General features: G+C 41.1%; 1 protein-coding gene across 1 annotated transcript; it reads right to left on the bottom strand.

Annotated features, from left to right (window-relative positions):
- Positions 1-557: 557 nt before the first annotated feature.
- Positions 558-10,684, bottom strand: dusp4 (dual specificity phosphatase 4). The gene is made up of 4 exons (XM_053339930.1): positions 9,820-10,684; positions 8,189-8,316; positions 5,931-6,150; positions 558-3,827 (listed from the first exon to the last, which is right to left on the bottom strand). Exons 1-4 carry the CDS (start codon positions 10,187-10,189, stop codon positions 3,439-3,441), a joined length of 1,107 nt encoding a protein of 368 aa, XP_053195905.1. The 5' UTR covers positions 10,190-10,684; the 3' UTR covers positions 558-3,438.
- Between the last annotated feature and the right edge of the window lie 4,017 nt (positions 10,685-14,701).

Raw genomic sequence — 14,701 nt, 5'->3', positions numbered from 1 at the left:
AGGAGGAAAATGGTTATTCTCTCAAGTGGATTTTAATTTTATCTTATAAAAAAACATTTTTTGTTAATTGAATTTGCTTAAAATGCTGGATTCTGTATTTTAACACATTTTTCACTGATTTCTTCATTCAAAAGTTTATTATTTGAACCCCCCCTGAATAATAAGTATGACATACTACCATGTGTCGGACTTCAACTTTCTAGGATTACTTTGGATAACTTTATTTATCCACTTTTTTAGGCAAAGTAATGAATTATTTGCAAAGTGGTATCATTTTTAGAGGGGAATCTCAGTAAAAATCCCCTTTTACTTGTTTTGACTCCGTTATCTCATTAATCTGTGTTTACATGAGTCATTGTGTGATGTTTTTTCCACCTCGAACACACAATTACTAGACCGGATATATTTCTACAGTACTTCTGTACATTCCCCAGATATATTGGCGAGATTATATTATTTGGTGTCTTAATTATCATATAATGATAGCCTTTAATCAAACTGTGTATGGATACTGTACATTTTTTCATCATATAAAGAAAGCACATACAAAATAATTAAGAACATTGTTTATTCAGTAATAAATAAATGCACAGATCATTCATTCCACAAGAAAATTGAGGGAAAGTTGTTTTTCTTTTTTATAGAAATGTCCAAGTGGAGGATTGATATTGCCATGATGGGTAAACAGCATTGACCAGACAGAGAGACAGGACGGATGGACTAACAAAGAGAGACAGACAGACAGATAGACATGGACCACACAGATGTGTACAAAGTATTGCGTTTTTCACTGATTGGCTCTCTCTCTTCTCTCTCTATTTCTCTCTTTCTATGAGCACAAAATGTCTTTATGCAAAGTCTAGTCAGTCTATCATCACCATGATGTGCAAATCAATCATAAATTATAAATACAGTATTGCATCACTTCAAAGTGCTACAGAGATAGGTGCCGACAATCTTCAAAAACGGAAAAAGGTTTGTTTTCTTTGAACCCCTGTGTGTATGTGTGTGTGTCTGTGTGTGTATTTTGTGCGTATGTCAGGACTTGGGTATAAAAGCGACCATGTTGGACTTTGTGCCTTTGGACGTCTAGCACAGAGTGTAGAGCTTAGACTGGTCAAAAGCAGAAGCAATACAAACATTGTCTCAAATTGTGATATTATGAAGAACTGATGTCAGAACGTCCTACAGAGCCACCATTGTTGTTCTTGAATGGATTGTGAGTACAGTATTTCATGACCTCAACATGCTACGGAGGGGGCTGTGGACAATCTTCAAAGCAGAGAAGGGTGATGGTTGTTGTATTGTATGTGTGTGTACATCAGGACACGCTGAGAAAACTCAATGTTAAGGACAACTTCCTGTTATTGGATTATAGCCTCAAGGCTCAAAGCTTTCTTGTTTTTTCTCCATCACTCAGTAGGTTTTCAGAACTAATTTAAAAAGTGAAATCAATGGCAGATATTTCCTCTTTTTTTTAAAACCGGATAGCCCTAATGAAGAACAAGAAACTGTTTTGTTAGCAGAGTGTAAAAGTAACCATGTTTGGATCTTTAAAAATCCAGCACAGAAGGGGAGGATGGGAAAAATATTGCTGCTGAAGATCCTCCAATTTGCTCAGATATTATAATGTCAGGATATTGATTTTAAGTGAGCTGAGAATTATTTGCAACATATTTAAAATATGTTTTGATTATTTCACTTTAACATTCATATTTCTATTCACTGTTAAGGAAGTTTGTCTTTGTGGTTTTAAAAATATGCTTTAAATATTTTTTTTGTCAATCTGAACAGTTCCAATATCAGGGGTCAAATCCACTATGAGTCTGAGACTTAATATGGACGTACACCTACTCATGTACATTATGTGTGTGTTTTTTTGTCAGACAATCTGCTTTTCAGCTAAGAATACAACAACAATAGTTGCTCCACTGGCAAATCCTGTGTCGCCACTATTGTAAATCCATGGGACACCTATATGATCAAGGCACAAACTCCTTAAAGGACCATATGCTTGTGATGCACATTTTAACCCATTCACCAAAAAAAGAAAAAATAGAGACCATTTTCCAAAGCAACCAATAGGAGCCAATGTTTTCAGAAGAACTGAAACCAATGTCGTCAAAGTTAAATGTTTTGGAAAATAACCAAGCCTACATTATTAACAATGGGTTTAAATGTACAACAATGTCAGCATGGTCCTTTAAGTGGCTGTCTTCCAGGGTCACTGTGCTCTCTGAACTAAAATGAAAATCCAGGAGAAGACAATATCGCCACAAAATGTCCAACAAAGCAACATGTGCGCAACCTTTTAGCAAAAAAACCCCCTGATTGAATCAGCAAGTTTTAACTGTTGTGAGGACTTCATCCTCTTATGTTTGCTTTTTTTTCTCTCAGCCCTTTCATCAAAATAAAAAGTATTTTTGTGATGTAGCAGAGGGAGACATGACATAGTTTCCTAGAGTGTGTATCAGGGGCCTGCAGAGGGGTTTCCCAGCACACTTGCTAGGGGCCCTGGTCTTTATTTGGCATCTCATTTTTTTTATTTAGCCTCTTCAGTGAGGGGATGAGGATCCGAGGAGAGAGAGGGGGGTATACAGGGGTGAAGATGAGAGGCAGAGATGAGAGGAGGAGGAGGAGAGGAACATAAAAGGATGAAAAGGATGATGAGAGGAGAGGAAGGTGTGTTGGGGAGGGGGGGGTGCAGAGAGGGGAAGAGGACGTATGAAAGACAGGAAACTCCGGTCAGATTGCCGGCAGAGCACCTGTCACTGAAGAGGCTCCTGCTTTCTATCACCCTCTCCTCCCCTCTTTCTTCCATCCATCTCTTTTGTCTGGCAACAGGAGGACAGCCAAAAGGGAAAGAGCGGGTGCTTAAAATTCCTCCTTCCTTCCTGTGTCCATCTCCTCTCCTAAAGACCTGTCGTCTCCATAGCAACAGACCCTGTCTTCATACTGAGCTTATTCAGTTGGTAGTCATGAATGTGTGTGTGTGTGTGTGTGTGTGTGCATGAGGCAGAGAGAGGGAGAGAGTGTTCGCTGTTGCTCATGCCTCTCTGTGTCAGTGTGCCTCTGTGCATGTTGTTGTTGTTGTTGTTGTTTTTTGAGGAAGAGGGTGTATCTTCAGTAAAAGTCAGTCCAACACTCGGTCCGAGCTCGCTCACTGAAGCAAGTTTTAAAAGCCAGTTCATTTTTGGTCAATTTGAATAAAAGTGTTAAAATGGAAGGAGCGTTGGCTGGTTTCTGAACTTAAAAAGTTTAGTTTATTTTCAGTCTTTGAGTTTTAAATCAGGCACCGTGACGCTTCTCACCTTCCCGCCATGGAAGCATGTACATACTGCAGCGGTCAGCAAGACTGACAGCTCTTCCAGCCAATGGCAGTCCAGTCTGTGCTCAGTCACTTTGTCAGCGAGAAGGAAGTCTGTGATTGGCTGTCCATCAGCAGCCGGGGGAGGTCGTGATCGGATTGTGGTGAAGGTAGGCCGAGTTCACCACAGAAACCGGGAAGTTGAAAATGAAAGGAGAGGTGGGCGTCGCCGTCGTCGAGGTGGTAGTGGACGAGGACTTGGGTCCGAGCAGCGGGCTCGCCGTCGCGGCTGCCTCGGCGGCGCATGAGGTGGCGAGGAGCTGCGACTCAAACTGCAGCAGCTGGCCCATGAAGCTGAAGTTGGGGGAGATGATGCTGCGGCGCCGGCGCACAAACTCGAAAGCTTCATCCAGACGCACCCGCTTCCTCTTCATCAGGTAGGCCAGGCAAATGGTGGCGGAGCGGGAGATGCCAGCTTGACAGTGGACCAGCACTCGCCCACTAGAGTCCCGTATTGAGTCTGAGGAGAGAGAGGGGTCAGAGGTCAGCGGTTTCTGTGAATTAGGCCTATATGAATTCTATACACACATACTTCTTGTTTTTGCACAAACATTGCCACAATTTCCCATTTATTGCTTTATGTCTAACCCTAACACTAACTTCACTAAACTTCCTGGATAATGAAAGTGAAGTAAAATCAATGTTGTCCTGTTCATTTTATCTATAAGCAAAGGGCTCCAGGCATACATGTAGCAGTTCATTTGAGGCTGAGCTTTTCTCTTCCATTCAGTTTTTTTTTATAGATGACAAAGATGCTATTTGAACTCTAGTAGCCCATAACAGAGACTGTAAATGTCAGTTTTCAGGCAAAAGGACACAGTACTTGGAAGCCAATACCCAGCTTTTCCTCTATGCTTGCAAAGCCTCCACCCCTCCACAAAAAAAATGATGAAAGCTCATGTTTAGCTCTTTCTTTACATGTTCTTGTTCAAAGAAGAAGATTTACAGCTGCGGCTCAGTGACACCATGAACTCTAACTAACAAATAAATACATTCAAAGTAAAAACAAACTGTCACCAAAAATATAAAAGCTCTGCGCGCCAGATGCACACTTCCTCTCCTGCACACTTTCATAGCTTCTCCCCTCTCTCTGTGCAGTCAAACCAGTAACCTCAGAACGTAGCAAATCACATTTAACCGAAACACGAAAGTGCAAACATTTGAGTCATCAGCCTCTCTTTCACACTTCCTCCCTTGTCCTATTTATGTCTCTCCCTCTTTCAGTAGGTTTAGACGCATGCTACGACTCCATTACTGTGAATAACCAGATTTAGGTAATAGCTTGATTAAAGCGTTTACAGTAACTCAATTTTCCCCCTACAACCTCAGCGTGCATGATTAGTGGGATGCTCATGTTAATGTCCTGGAGCATGTGTGGAGTCCTGCAGGAAATTAGAAGCATACAATAAGAAGATAATGGAACGACTATATTTATTGGGTTTTTTTTTCATGTTGATGAATTTAATCTAGTTTTCCATCTACTTCACTTCCATGATCTGAGTGGCACACGAGAATGAAGACGTCTAAAATACACAGAGCGGTCCCCCCATCTCTCATTCTTTATGTCTCGCTCTGCTTTTCAGATGTATGTCATTTTTCTCTCGCAATCTCTTTCTTACACACACGCACACACACCTATACATCCACACACAAATATTTCAGGTAACTCCACCATAGCGTCTGTTCACCCGGTAACAGTGGATGAGTCAGAATCTGGTCCCACAGCAGCTAACTATGACGCATACCAGCACCTACACACACACACACAGCAGAGTACACGCTCACGAACATACATCCACCGTAAGAAAACCACACACACACACACACACATGTAATCACCTCACGGACAATTGATTGACTGGAATATTTTCTCATTCCAAACTCTTCCGTAATTTTTTTTCTATGATGGATTCATTTGATTTTGGTGGGTTATTTCTTTAGTTTTCTACCTCTGCTGAGATGTGTGATAAAAGGCCACATAAAAATAGCAATCTGCCACAAATTTCTCTGAATGAATGTCTACATGCACAGACATGAAAGTCCTTCCGTTCATGTGTTTTACTCTTCAGGCTTAGCAGCAGTGATGAGCCCCCATTGCTAACAAACTGCATCAATCCAGAGGAAACAGAAGGAATCAGTGCTTGATTTACATGTGATCTCTCAGAGGTGACAAACAACAGCAATGAGATCTTGGCACACAACACCAAGATATTTATGGTTTGGTCAATTTTGAAATATTATCATATTTCCTTGTGTGGTTTCATATTGTAGGCTTATCGACAATATTTAGCCAAACAACTATTTTTAAAAAAAGGCACTCCACATGTACACACTTACACAACAACATCCCACTAACAAACTTAACCAAGATTAACTCTTTTGATTTTATCTAAAAATTACTTGACCTCGATCGAACCACAAGAAGCACAAAACATGCCATAGCCTGAAGCAAGCTCGTTTTATTCGTGTCTATCCACCATGGGAATGCATTCATATTGCTGACATCCCACACACACACACACACACACACACACACACACATATCCCACACTTTCTTACTGACCTATGAACTCAATCGCCTCCAGGAACCAGCAGCTGATGTCTTCTTTGTGGTTGTCCTCCACAGGGATGCATTTGTACTGGTACACCCCCTCAAAGTGGTTGGGGCAATCGGACGACACATTCAGCAAGGCAGAGATTCCTATGGTGTCCAAAACCTCCTTTTTTGAGGCATGGAGGGCGCTGCCAAGGTAGAGGAATGGCAGGATCTCAACTGGTCCACCCTGGGAAAAAAAGAAAAATGGGAAGATGGTGATTAATTAATTATTTCCGTTTTAATCAGCAGTGAGGAGACCATTCATTCATACGTCCAAGTAGTAACTCATTCATTCAATCAGCAGTGATTGAGTCCACATTAGAAACATCCCTTGACCCAACCAAACCAGATCAGCTAGGAGAACCACGCCGGACAGAATTCATTTGAATGAAAACAGCTTGTATGATAAGACAAAGAATTCTCTGTCTCATTGTGCAGCAGTGGGCAGACACCAGATGACTTCAGCATAAGCGTGACCTCGCTTAAATATTTTGTTAATCACATTAGCCACACTTATCACTAGACAAGAGTAGCTTATTATCTGTATGATTAATGCAGGCTCCTTCGATACGGGCCGTTTAGTTAGTTATTTATTTCCCCCATATGGAAACACAATTACCCAACAGCCTTACTGTTGGGATCCAAGTGTCTGCTCGACTGACCAGTGTCTCCATGTGCCGCCCATGGAATTAAATGGAAATATCAGCATGTTTTTTATGCACCAGTGAGGACATTCACCACTCTCTTGTGCCTTGTAATTATACGATCCATTTTATGAGTATGAGGAAAAAAACATTCTCCTGAGGAAAATATTCTGAACAGTAACATTTCCCCAGAAAGCTAGTCCATGTCAATAACTGCTGTGTGATGTGTGCTACGGAGTTAGAAAAACTGCAATGTTCTGCTGCGTTATGTGCAGTGCATAAATAACATACTTTCTCACATAACATCGACTGAGGACGTGAAGGGTTATTTTTATACTTTTTGCAGAAAGGAAACATCGAGTTTCAAATGTGTTTGACCTTTATAGTTTTGTTGTGTTTTGTTAAAAAGAAATATCCATGACTGTCATCATTTAAATGTCAAGAGCTTTCTTCATGAGCTTTTATCACATTAATGTAAATTGCTGGGTTGGATTCCGCTAGTATCTGTGCAAACTGCAAACTGATGTTTACATGAAACAATCCAATATTGGATCATTTTTGTTTTTAAAAGAACAGTATTTCAAAATGTATTCTGATGTCAGAGTGGAAGTAGTTTTTCCCCCAAGGGGTCAACCGGTTGGTGGTCTATACCGACAGTGAGTCTTATTGACAAGGACTCTGTCTGTTTATGTCACTGCCGCTGACGACCTCGGTACTGACACAGTGTCAGGAAATGATCAATACTGCTAAGAGATGTAATGTGAGGAAGAGGGGGAGGAGGGGGGAGGAGGGGGGTGGAGGGCGAGAGGGAAAAAGCAAACGAGATACCCGGCTCGCTATTTTACCCTGTCCATTATTTCTGTGCTACAACAGGAAGCTGGGCTACTCCGTCAAATTTGGCCTATTTGTCAAACAAAAAATCCACCTGACAGTGTGTCCATGACTCGCATTTTTTCTTAGAAAACACACAGAGGCCAGATTGTCTGCATCTCTCTTCTCATGCGTTCCAGGGGAATTAAACCCGAACCACATGTGACTGTGAGCGTTGCATAAAATCTGCAGGCTGAAACAACAGCAGATCACTGACCAACAAAACAAGGTTAACCAGGTCACAGGAAGTGATGCAGAGGTGAATCAATGGTGAGCTATGTATGACCTCCAAGCTACACGTATTATCAGGAGAATAACCCATTTATAAATAATAAGTGTATTTTCTCAGGAATGGCCTAGAGCCTCAAGAAACCAGTTTGTGGCTCCACGTTGACTGGTTGACTGGTTGTGAAAAACAGTTGAATGAAGATGGGGAAGTGAACAGCAGTTGAGTTGCCCTTGAGCAAGGCAAATAACCCCCAGCTGCTGCTGTGTTTGCACACAGGAGCTCTCGCATGTCAACGTGTGAACTGAGGTCGACTTTTTTTAGATAAGAGGCTGAAACAGGTTTTAATTGAATTTGACACTGATGAACGTCAATTATGTTATTTTAGGTGTAAGTTTGCTGGTGTGGGAGGTTCCTGCAGGTTTGTTGTCGTCTGTGCGTGTGTGTATTGTGTGTATTTGTACTTGTGTGTGTGTGTTTTGTACCTGGTCATGGTGTGGCGTTCCACAAGACGAGCAGGCAGAGTCGATGCTGGACTGGCTGGCGAGGGACGGTAAGGATTTGGTCTTCAAACAAAACTCTGGGTACTCTGTGAAAAACCTGTCATATCCACCTGAAAAAAGAGAGACGTCACGATTAAATATGATGCATTATATATTCAGTCCTTTCCTCTAAAGAAAGTATAGCATATCTTCATTTATTAAGCAGTGTTTTAGAAATAAACATAGTAAAATATGAGCTGCAGCAACAGACTTTTACACCCTTTTTGTTTGTGCATAAAACACAATCGAAATGCCTGATTAAGGACAAAAGAAGCCCATATTTACATGTGAGCATGGTGCACCAGGATTTTCTCCTCTGCATTCAATTAGTCTGACATTAAGTCTGTTAAACGGATCCCTGACTTACTCTATTCTGGGTCTGCTGGTGTGGATTTGAAACAATTTCATCATCCCTTTGTGTTTTTTTATACATCTGCAGGCTGACCGCTGCTCTCTGCACCTCAGGGATCAAATCAGATTAACTGGGAAATGTCATGTTTATAAGCTACATGCATACACTCCTGTGCTTCAAGGCGTCTGCGTCATTAGGGTGCACACACACATACATAAAACGCACACACTCACACAAAAAAAAGATGAATGCGCCACAGCTTGCAGCAGCTTTGCCTTTCAAATTTCCTGCAGTCTAAATGTAGTGTGGAGAGTAAATTTGAGCGTTGATTTTTAGATTTGACCGCTTTCCTTCAATGATTTACCCACAGCGGCCTCTTTCTGAAATGATGTGTGTCCTGTAAGTCCCTCCGGTTTGATGTAGCTTCTACGCATCAGCATTACCTCATTCACTCAGCTCACGGCCATTGGTCTGTGTGTGAATGTGTGTAGCTGTGAGTGAGTGAGTGTATTGGAAAAAAAAGAAAGAAAGGAAAATACACCAGTGCAGGATATTTCAATCTCTGGTTTATGGGCTAATGAGCAGCTGATGAAACAATACTAGCAATGTTTATGGAGGAGATATTATTGATTGTGCTGAAAAATATAAAAAGCAAAAAAATAGATTGGTGGTCTGTGCATACATGCCACAATTAGACAAAAATATATTCATTATATCCTTGCAGGTTTGCAGTTTTCACCATTTTTGCTAATATAAAAGCTTATTCAAAAATAAATTCCTTAGTTATTAGAATTTAAAGGGCTTGCCTATAATATTAACAAATGCAATAATAGTATTGTAGGTTGGTATTGCCCCATATAAAGGCTGAATCCAAGAATAAAATTAACACCATAATACATTTACCTACATTTAAATACATTTATTTAATTGTATTATTATATAATTATATTATACACAATTATTACATTATTATGTGAATCTGCTGCACTTGTATATGTAATGTCGTCATTTTCATACCTTTTTATTGCCTAATTTTAAGGTTGAATTTAGGGAAAACGAGCATTTATTTATGATATTACAATCAAAAGCTTCAATGGACCCATTCGGAAGCTGATTCCTGACATTTAATAACCATATTGAGGCTACTTGCACGTGTATTTGACAATCATTTATGAAGCTGACCCATATAAAGTCTGAGCGTAATAACTAACCACATATGTACCTTTGAGCAGGTATATGTCCGTATCGGCGGAGTCCCTGCATAGCGCGTTGAGCACCAGGGTGATAGTGCTGTCCTCCTTCACTGTGTCGGCGTCGGGCGTCCTCTCGTCGTACAACACCACGGCGGAGTACATCCCGGAGCGGAGGCGGCTCCGGACCTCCTCGTCCCCGGCCAGTACCTGCTCCAGGCTCAGCACGGAGCCCTTAGCCCTGCGGCGGACGATTGTGTTGCAGCGGGCGTTGACGGCACCTCGGATGTGTCCCGCACTGAAGGCGAGAAACGATCGACAGTCCAGCAGTAGGCACTTGGCACTGTCCTCCTTCAGGAGCCGTTTCAGCAGCGGGCACTCCATCTCGCACAGCTCCTCCATCGCGAATCGTTTCAGTGTGCGTGTGTAGGCTTCACCGTCACTATAATCTCCTGGATCGCTGTGTCTCTTTTCTGTGCCTCCACCTTCCTCTAAACCTGGATAAGGCGCACGGATTCCCTTTGCACCTCTCTTCTATCCACGCATGTTGTCTCTCTACTTTTACGCACAGTCCGGCCACCTCGTTCTCCCTCTCTCGCTCTCGCTCTCTCGAGTGTTTCTCCTCTGAATTGTTTCTCTTTTTTTTTCTCTCCCTTTTTTTAATGAATGGGTGCATCGCGTCACGGCGGAGGTGACGTCAACCGATAGCAGCCTATCACAACGCGTCCAGTTTCTCGTCCCCTTCCCTCTTCTGCCGTTCATTCATAAAAAAAAGGCAAACATCAATGAAACGAGAGTCGATGGGGATGGAGATTGGACTCTATAAGGCGTGCAGTGGAGTTTGGCACTCATGCCTTAACCAGCTCATGACCGCATTTGGTTGATCATTAGAGGTTTTGTTATGATGAAATAAAGTTGTTTTTTTAAAAAAAAAGTTATTTCAGATTTAAATTCAGGGATAGTAAAATAATAATAATAATAATGATAACGATAATAATGATAATAATAATAAACATCGCTAGTTATATTGAGTTCATGTGTGCTAAATCACAGTGACATATTCTATCCTCAGTGGGTTGTAATATTGATCTTTTCCTAATCCATCAAGGATGTACTTATAGTCTTGTGAAACAAATCCAAGTTTCTGGGCTGTATAATAAATAAAAAACTTGTGTTTGTGCAGAAACATAGGTATATGTATATATATATTTTATGTGCAATTTAATATTTGGCTTTTGTCTAGGTCCTTTGATCCTGAGAACTTGCATCTCTGTGGTGCTTTTTAGCTTCTTTTAGTGTATTGTCTTTGGTTTGAAACCCACACATTTACTGAAAATTGACTTTCCCCACTTCATTAAACTTTGCATGTTTAATCTTAAGAAAGTCTCATAAAGCAATAGCCCAGAACCGAAAAGCAAACAGAAAGTAGGTTAAACTTGCTGGTGCAAAAGCATCTATAGCAGCTTCAGTGCCAGACATTTTTCTCAGGGTTGGTGGAGACCAAAACCAGCTAAACCATTCACTGAAAATGAATGTTAATGTTCTGCTGATTATAAATACAAAAACTACCGTTAATTTTGAATAGTGTGTAGAAATATGGTAATTTGGTGATACTTGAAATTAGGACCCATAACAAACATGAACTTAATAAATAGTTTCATCTATTAAAACTGCATAGGCGGAATTAGATACTTTTGACTGGGGTCCCTCAGGATCCCAGTACATTAGTATTTTTAAAAAGCACTAATTAGGCTAAAACAGAAACAGAAAACAATATGAAGTAGGTTAGGAACAAATTAATTGGCAAAGTCATGAAAATGGAATGATAGATGAATGATAGAATAAAACTTGTGAGATATGTCAAAAAGTATACTTTTTGGGGTCTGCAGGTACCCCATTTGGTAGGATTAGGGTTAATATTCACTTGTATTAGAAGTATACTACTTCCTATAGATAGTTTAAGTCTGCTTGTGGTGTAATGCATTGGGCTGCAGGTGGGTGTGCTTACGTATGTGTGCACACGTACGTTATGTGTGCGTGTGTATACGTCCGCATGTGCATTTGTGTGTCTGTGTGCGTGTGTTTGTGCGTGCATGTATTTGTGTGTGTGTGTGTGTGTGTGTGTGTGTGTGTGTGTGGGTGGGTGGGTGTGTGTAATCCTACAAGCGGAAACACAATTTGCATCTTCTATCACACAGCCTTAGTGAGTGTGCTCAGGTATTTGCATGTTGATCTCATTTCCATGGTTACGAGAGGAAAGAGCAGCACGGCGGCAGATGAGAGGAGGGAAAACGCAGACATACTGACATAAACAGACTGAAAGCATAACAGGCAGACACACCAGCTGAAAGAGATAAACAGACGACAAAATGGATCATATTCAGACTGTATCATCCTCAGATACATCTATTATGAATGGGCTTATGTTACATGTGCTTGTGTGGGGGGCTCTTTCATTTGCTTACACCATAGGCCTCCATCTATGAAACATATGTCTGGTTTATTTTTAATGAATACTCCAAGATGTAATTCATGTAATACAACCATGTTCTGACAGCACTGTTGAAATGACAATTGAAAGCAGAGGATCAGTATCAGAAGCTGCTTTTTTCCAACAGGCTTGATCTCATGAGAAATTCTTAGTATTAATACAAAAGGAATGTCATGTTTTCTGTCTGATTTGTATAAAAACTAGGAGAAAGAATGAGCTAAAATTTGAGAGATATGGCAGCAGGGTCAAGGTTATTAGGCAAAAGTGCTATGTTTAAGAATTTGATATTCTGGTTATAAAACTGATGATGCTGGTCTGGAGTGTAAGTCATGAGTGTAAAATCTCTCTGGTTTGAGTTGAGGTCTGGTGACTGCAAAGACCCTGGCACATGATTCATATCATTTGCATCATTAATAATCAAACCATTCAGTTACCCCTGGTGTCCTGTACTGTATGGACTATTTGTTCAGTTTTTCCTTAATCCTTGTTGTTAAATCATTATGTGTAAAAAGTGAATCCTTACAGAAAAATCTCAATTTGGACACACTGTGCAAAAAAATGTGCGTGCATGTACAGTATCTCCTGTCTCTGAACATAAAGTGTGCATCACTGAGAGCAGCAATGCAGCAAAAAAAATGAATCATGAATGAAAGGACCAGAGAGGTTAGGGAAGGTGAGACGGAAGACGAGACAGCGACAGGCAAGAAGACGGAGGAAGACTGGATGAGGAACAAAGGAAGATAGGATGCAAGAGGAGGACGACATGAAGGATCACAAAGAGGTAGAGGAGGGAAAGTGAGGGATCTGTGCTGGATTGTAGCCTCTTTTACACACACACACACACACATACACCAGGCCTCATTACTACCAAACCCCAAACAATGCCTCGCACAGGCGGGATGGTGCTGCTGCCATAGCAACAAGGGAGAGGTGTGGGAGGGCGGAGACAGCAAGCAGGGAGCTGCGAGGGGATAGGCCTGGAAGAGACTCTTGCACTGATGTCATCCCTCCCTCCCTCTTCTCTCCCCTGTCCATCCATTCATCCCCTCACATCCCTCGCCTGCATGCCGTCATCCGTCAATACAGCGGTTAAGAGAGAGACAGAAAGAGAGAGAGAAGATATTTATGCACTTTATACACGTCAGTGTAGTAAACATCTCTCTTTCTCTTCCTCTCCTTTTTACTCCATTTTCTTCTCTCTCATTTCTCAGTCTGATACCCTCATCATGATTTCTGTCTCTAATGTTGTCTATTGTAATTTAATTATTTCTCTGAGAGGGGCAGTGCAGTTTATTACTGTAATGTTTGTTACAGAAATAAACACTGATGTAAATTATTCCTGTCCCTGGACAGAAACAAAAATATGTTACTGAAAAAGGACATGTCTGCAAAACAATAATAGAAAATGGAATGTCACTGTTAATTAAATAGATAACATGGACTATACAGGACATCATTGCCATTAGCAGCAGCATACCATGTGATATATGCAAGCAACACACAAACACAAGAAAACAGCAAAATATCAAGGTGACAGATGACAACAAGTCAAGTACACACACACAAGATGACGACAGCAACGAGAGAGGATGGGTCATCCATCACAGGGTTGATGGTCTGATCCTCTAAGTAAGACACCAATGATGACCAGGTCTGCATCTCAGTGTGTGAGTGGCAGAGCTGACTACCAATGGATTTCTTTAAAGGAATTACGAGTAAAAGAGAGTTACATATGAGGCTAGCAGCTGAGGATAGTTATTTTATCTTAGCTTAAATGTTGGAAAGAGAGGAAAACAGCTAACCTTGACAGTATGTAATCCTATGAAAGAAAGCAAATGGATGTATTCCTTCTAATCCTACACTAGTTGAGAGACTAAGAGACCATGCCACACCAGAATTGGATGAGGGTCATGAACAGTAGGATGATTCAGGGTTGAGGAGAGGGATGACTGGGGGTCAGTCACTGGGGGGGTACATGGAAGCTGAAGGTTGTTCGAGGTCTTGTATGATGGGATGATTGGGGTTGATTGCATGGGGATTAAGGGGGGGGCTGTTTCATCATCATCATCATCATCAGAAAGTCCCTGGAACAGCAGGAATTCAAACCCTGGGTCTTCTTGATGCGAGGAAACAGTGCTAACCACTGAGTCAACATGCTGCCCATTCAAAGAGGATATTGGAAAACAATGGGGTTTGGTGGGGAGGGTCATGACAACTGCGACAAATGGGAAGAGAAAGCTGTTGGACATGCTTATGAAGGTATGCACAGGTGATTCAATTAGAAAGATAGAGTGAGGTGTGGTCTTGTTCCTGTACCTTAGTTATAATAACTTCATTAAAAGTGCAATAAACTGTCAGCCTGTTTTCATAACTGTAATATAATGGGAACCCTGCAGTCATGGAGTACAAATAAAGTTAAAACA

Source organism: Scomber japonicus, chromosome 19 (assembly GCF_027409825.1).
Source record: "Scomber japonicus isolate fScoJap1 chromosome 19, fScoJap1.pri, whole genome shotgun sequence".
Taxonomy (NCBI): domain Eukaryota; kingdom Metazoa; phylum Chordata; class Actinopteri; order Scombriformes; family Scombridae; genus Scomber; species Scomber japonicus.
Note: the sequence above shows the minus strand (reverse complement) of the source record. Positions and strands in the feature narration are given on the sequence as shown.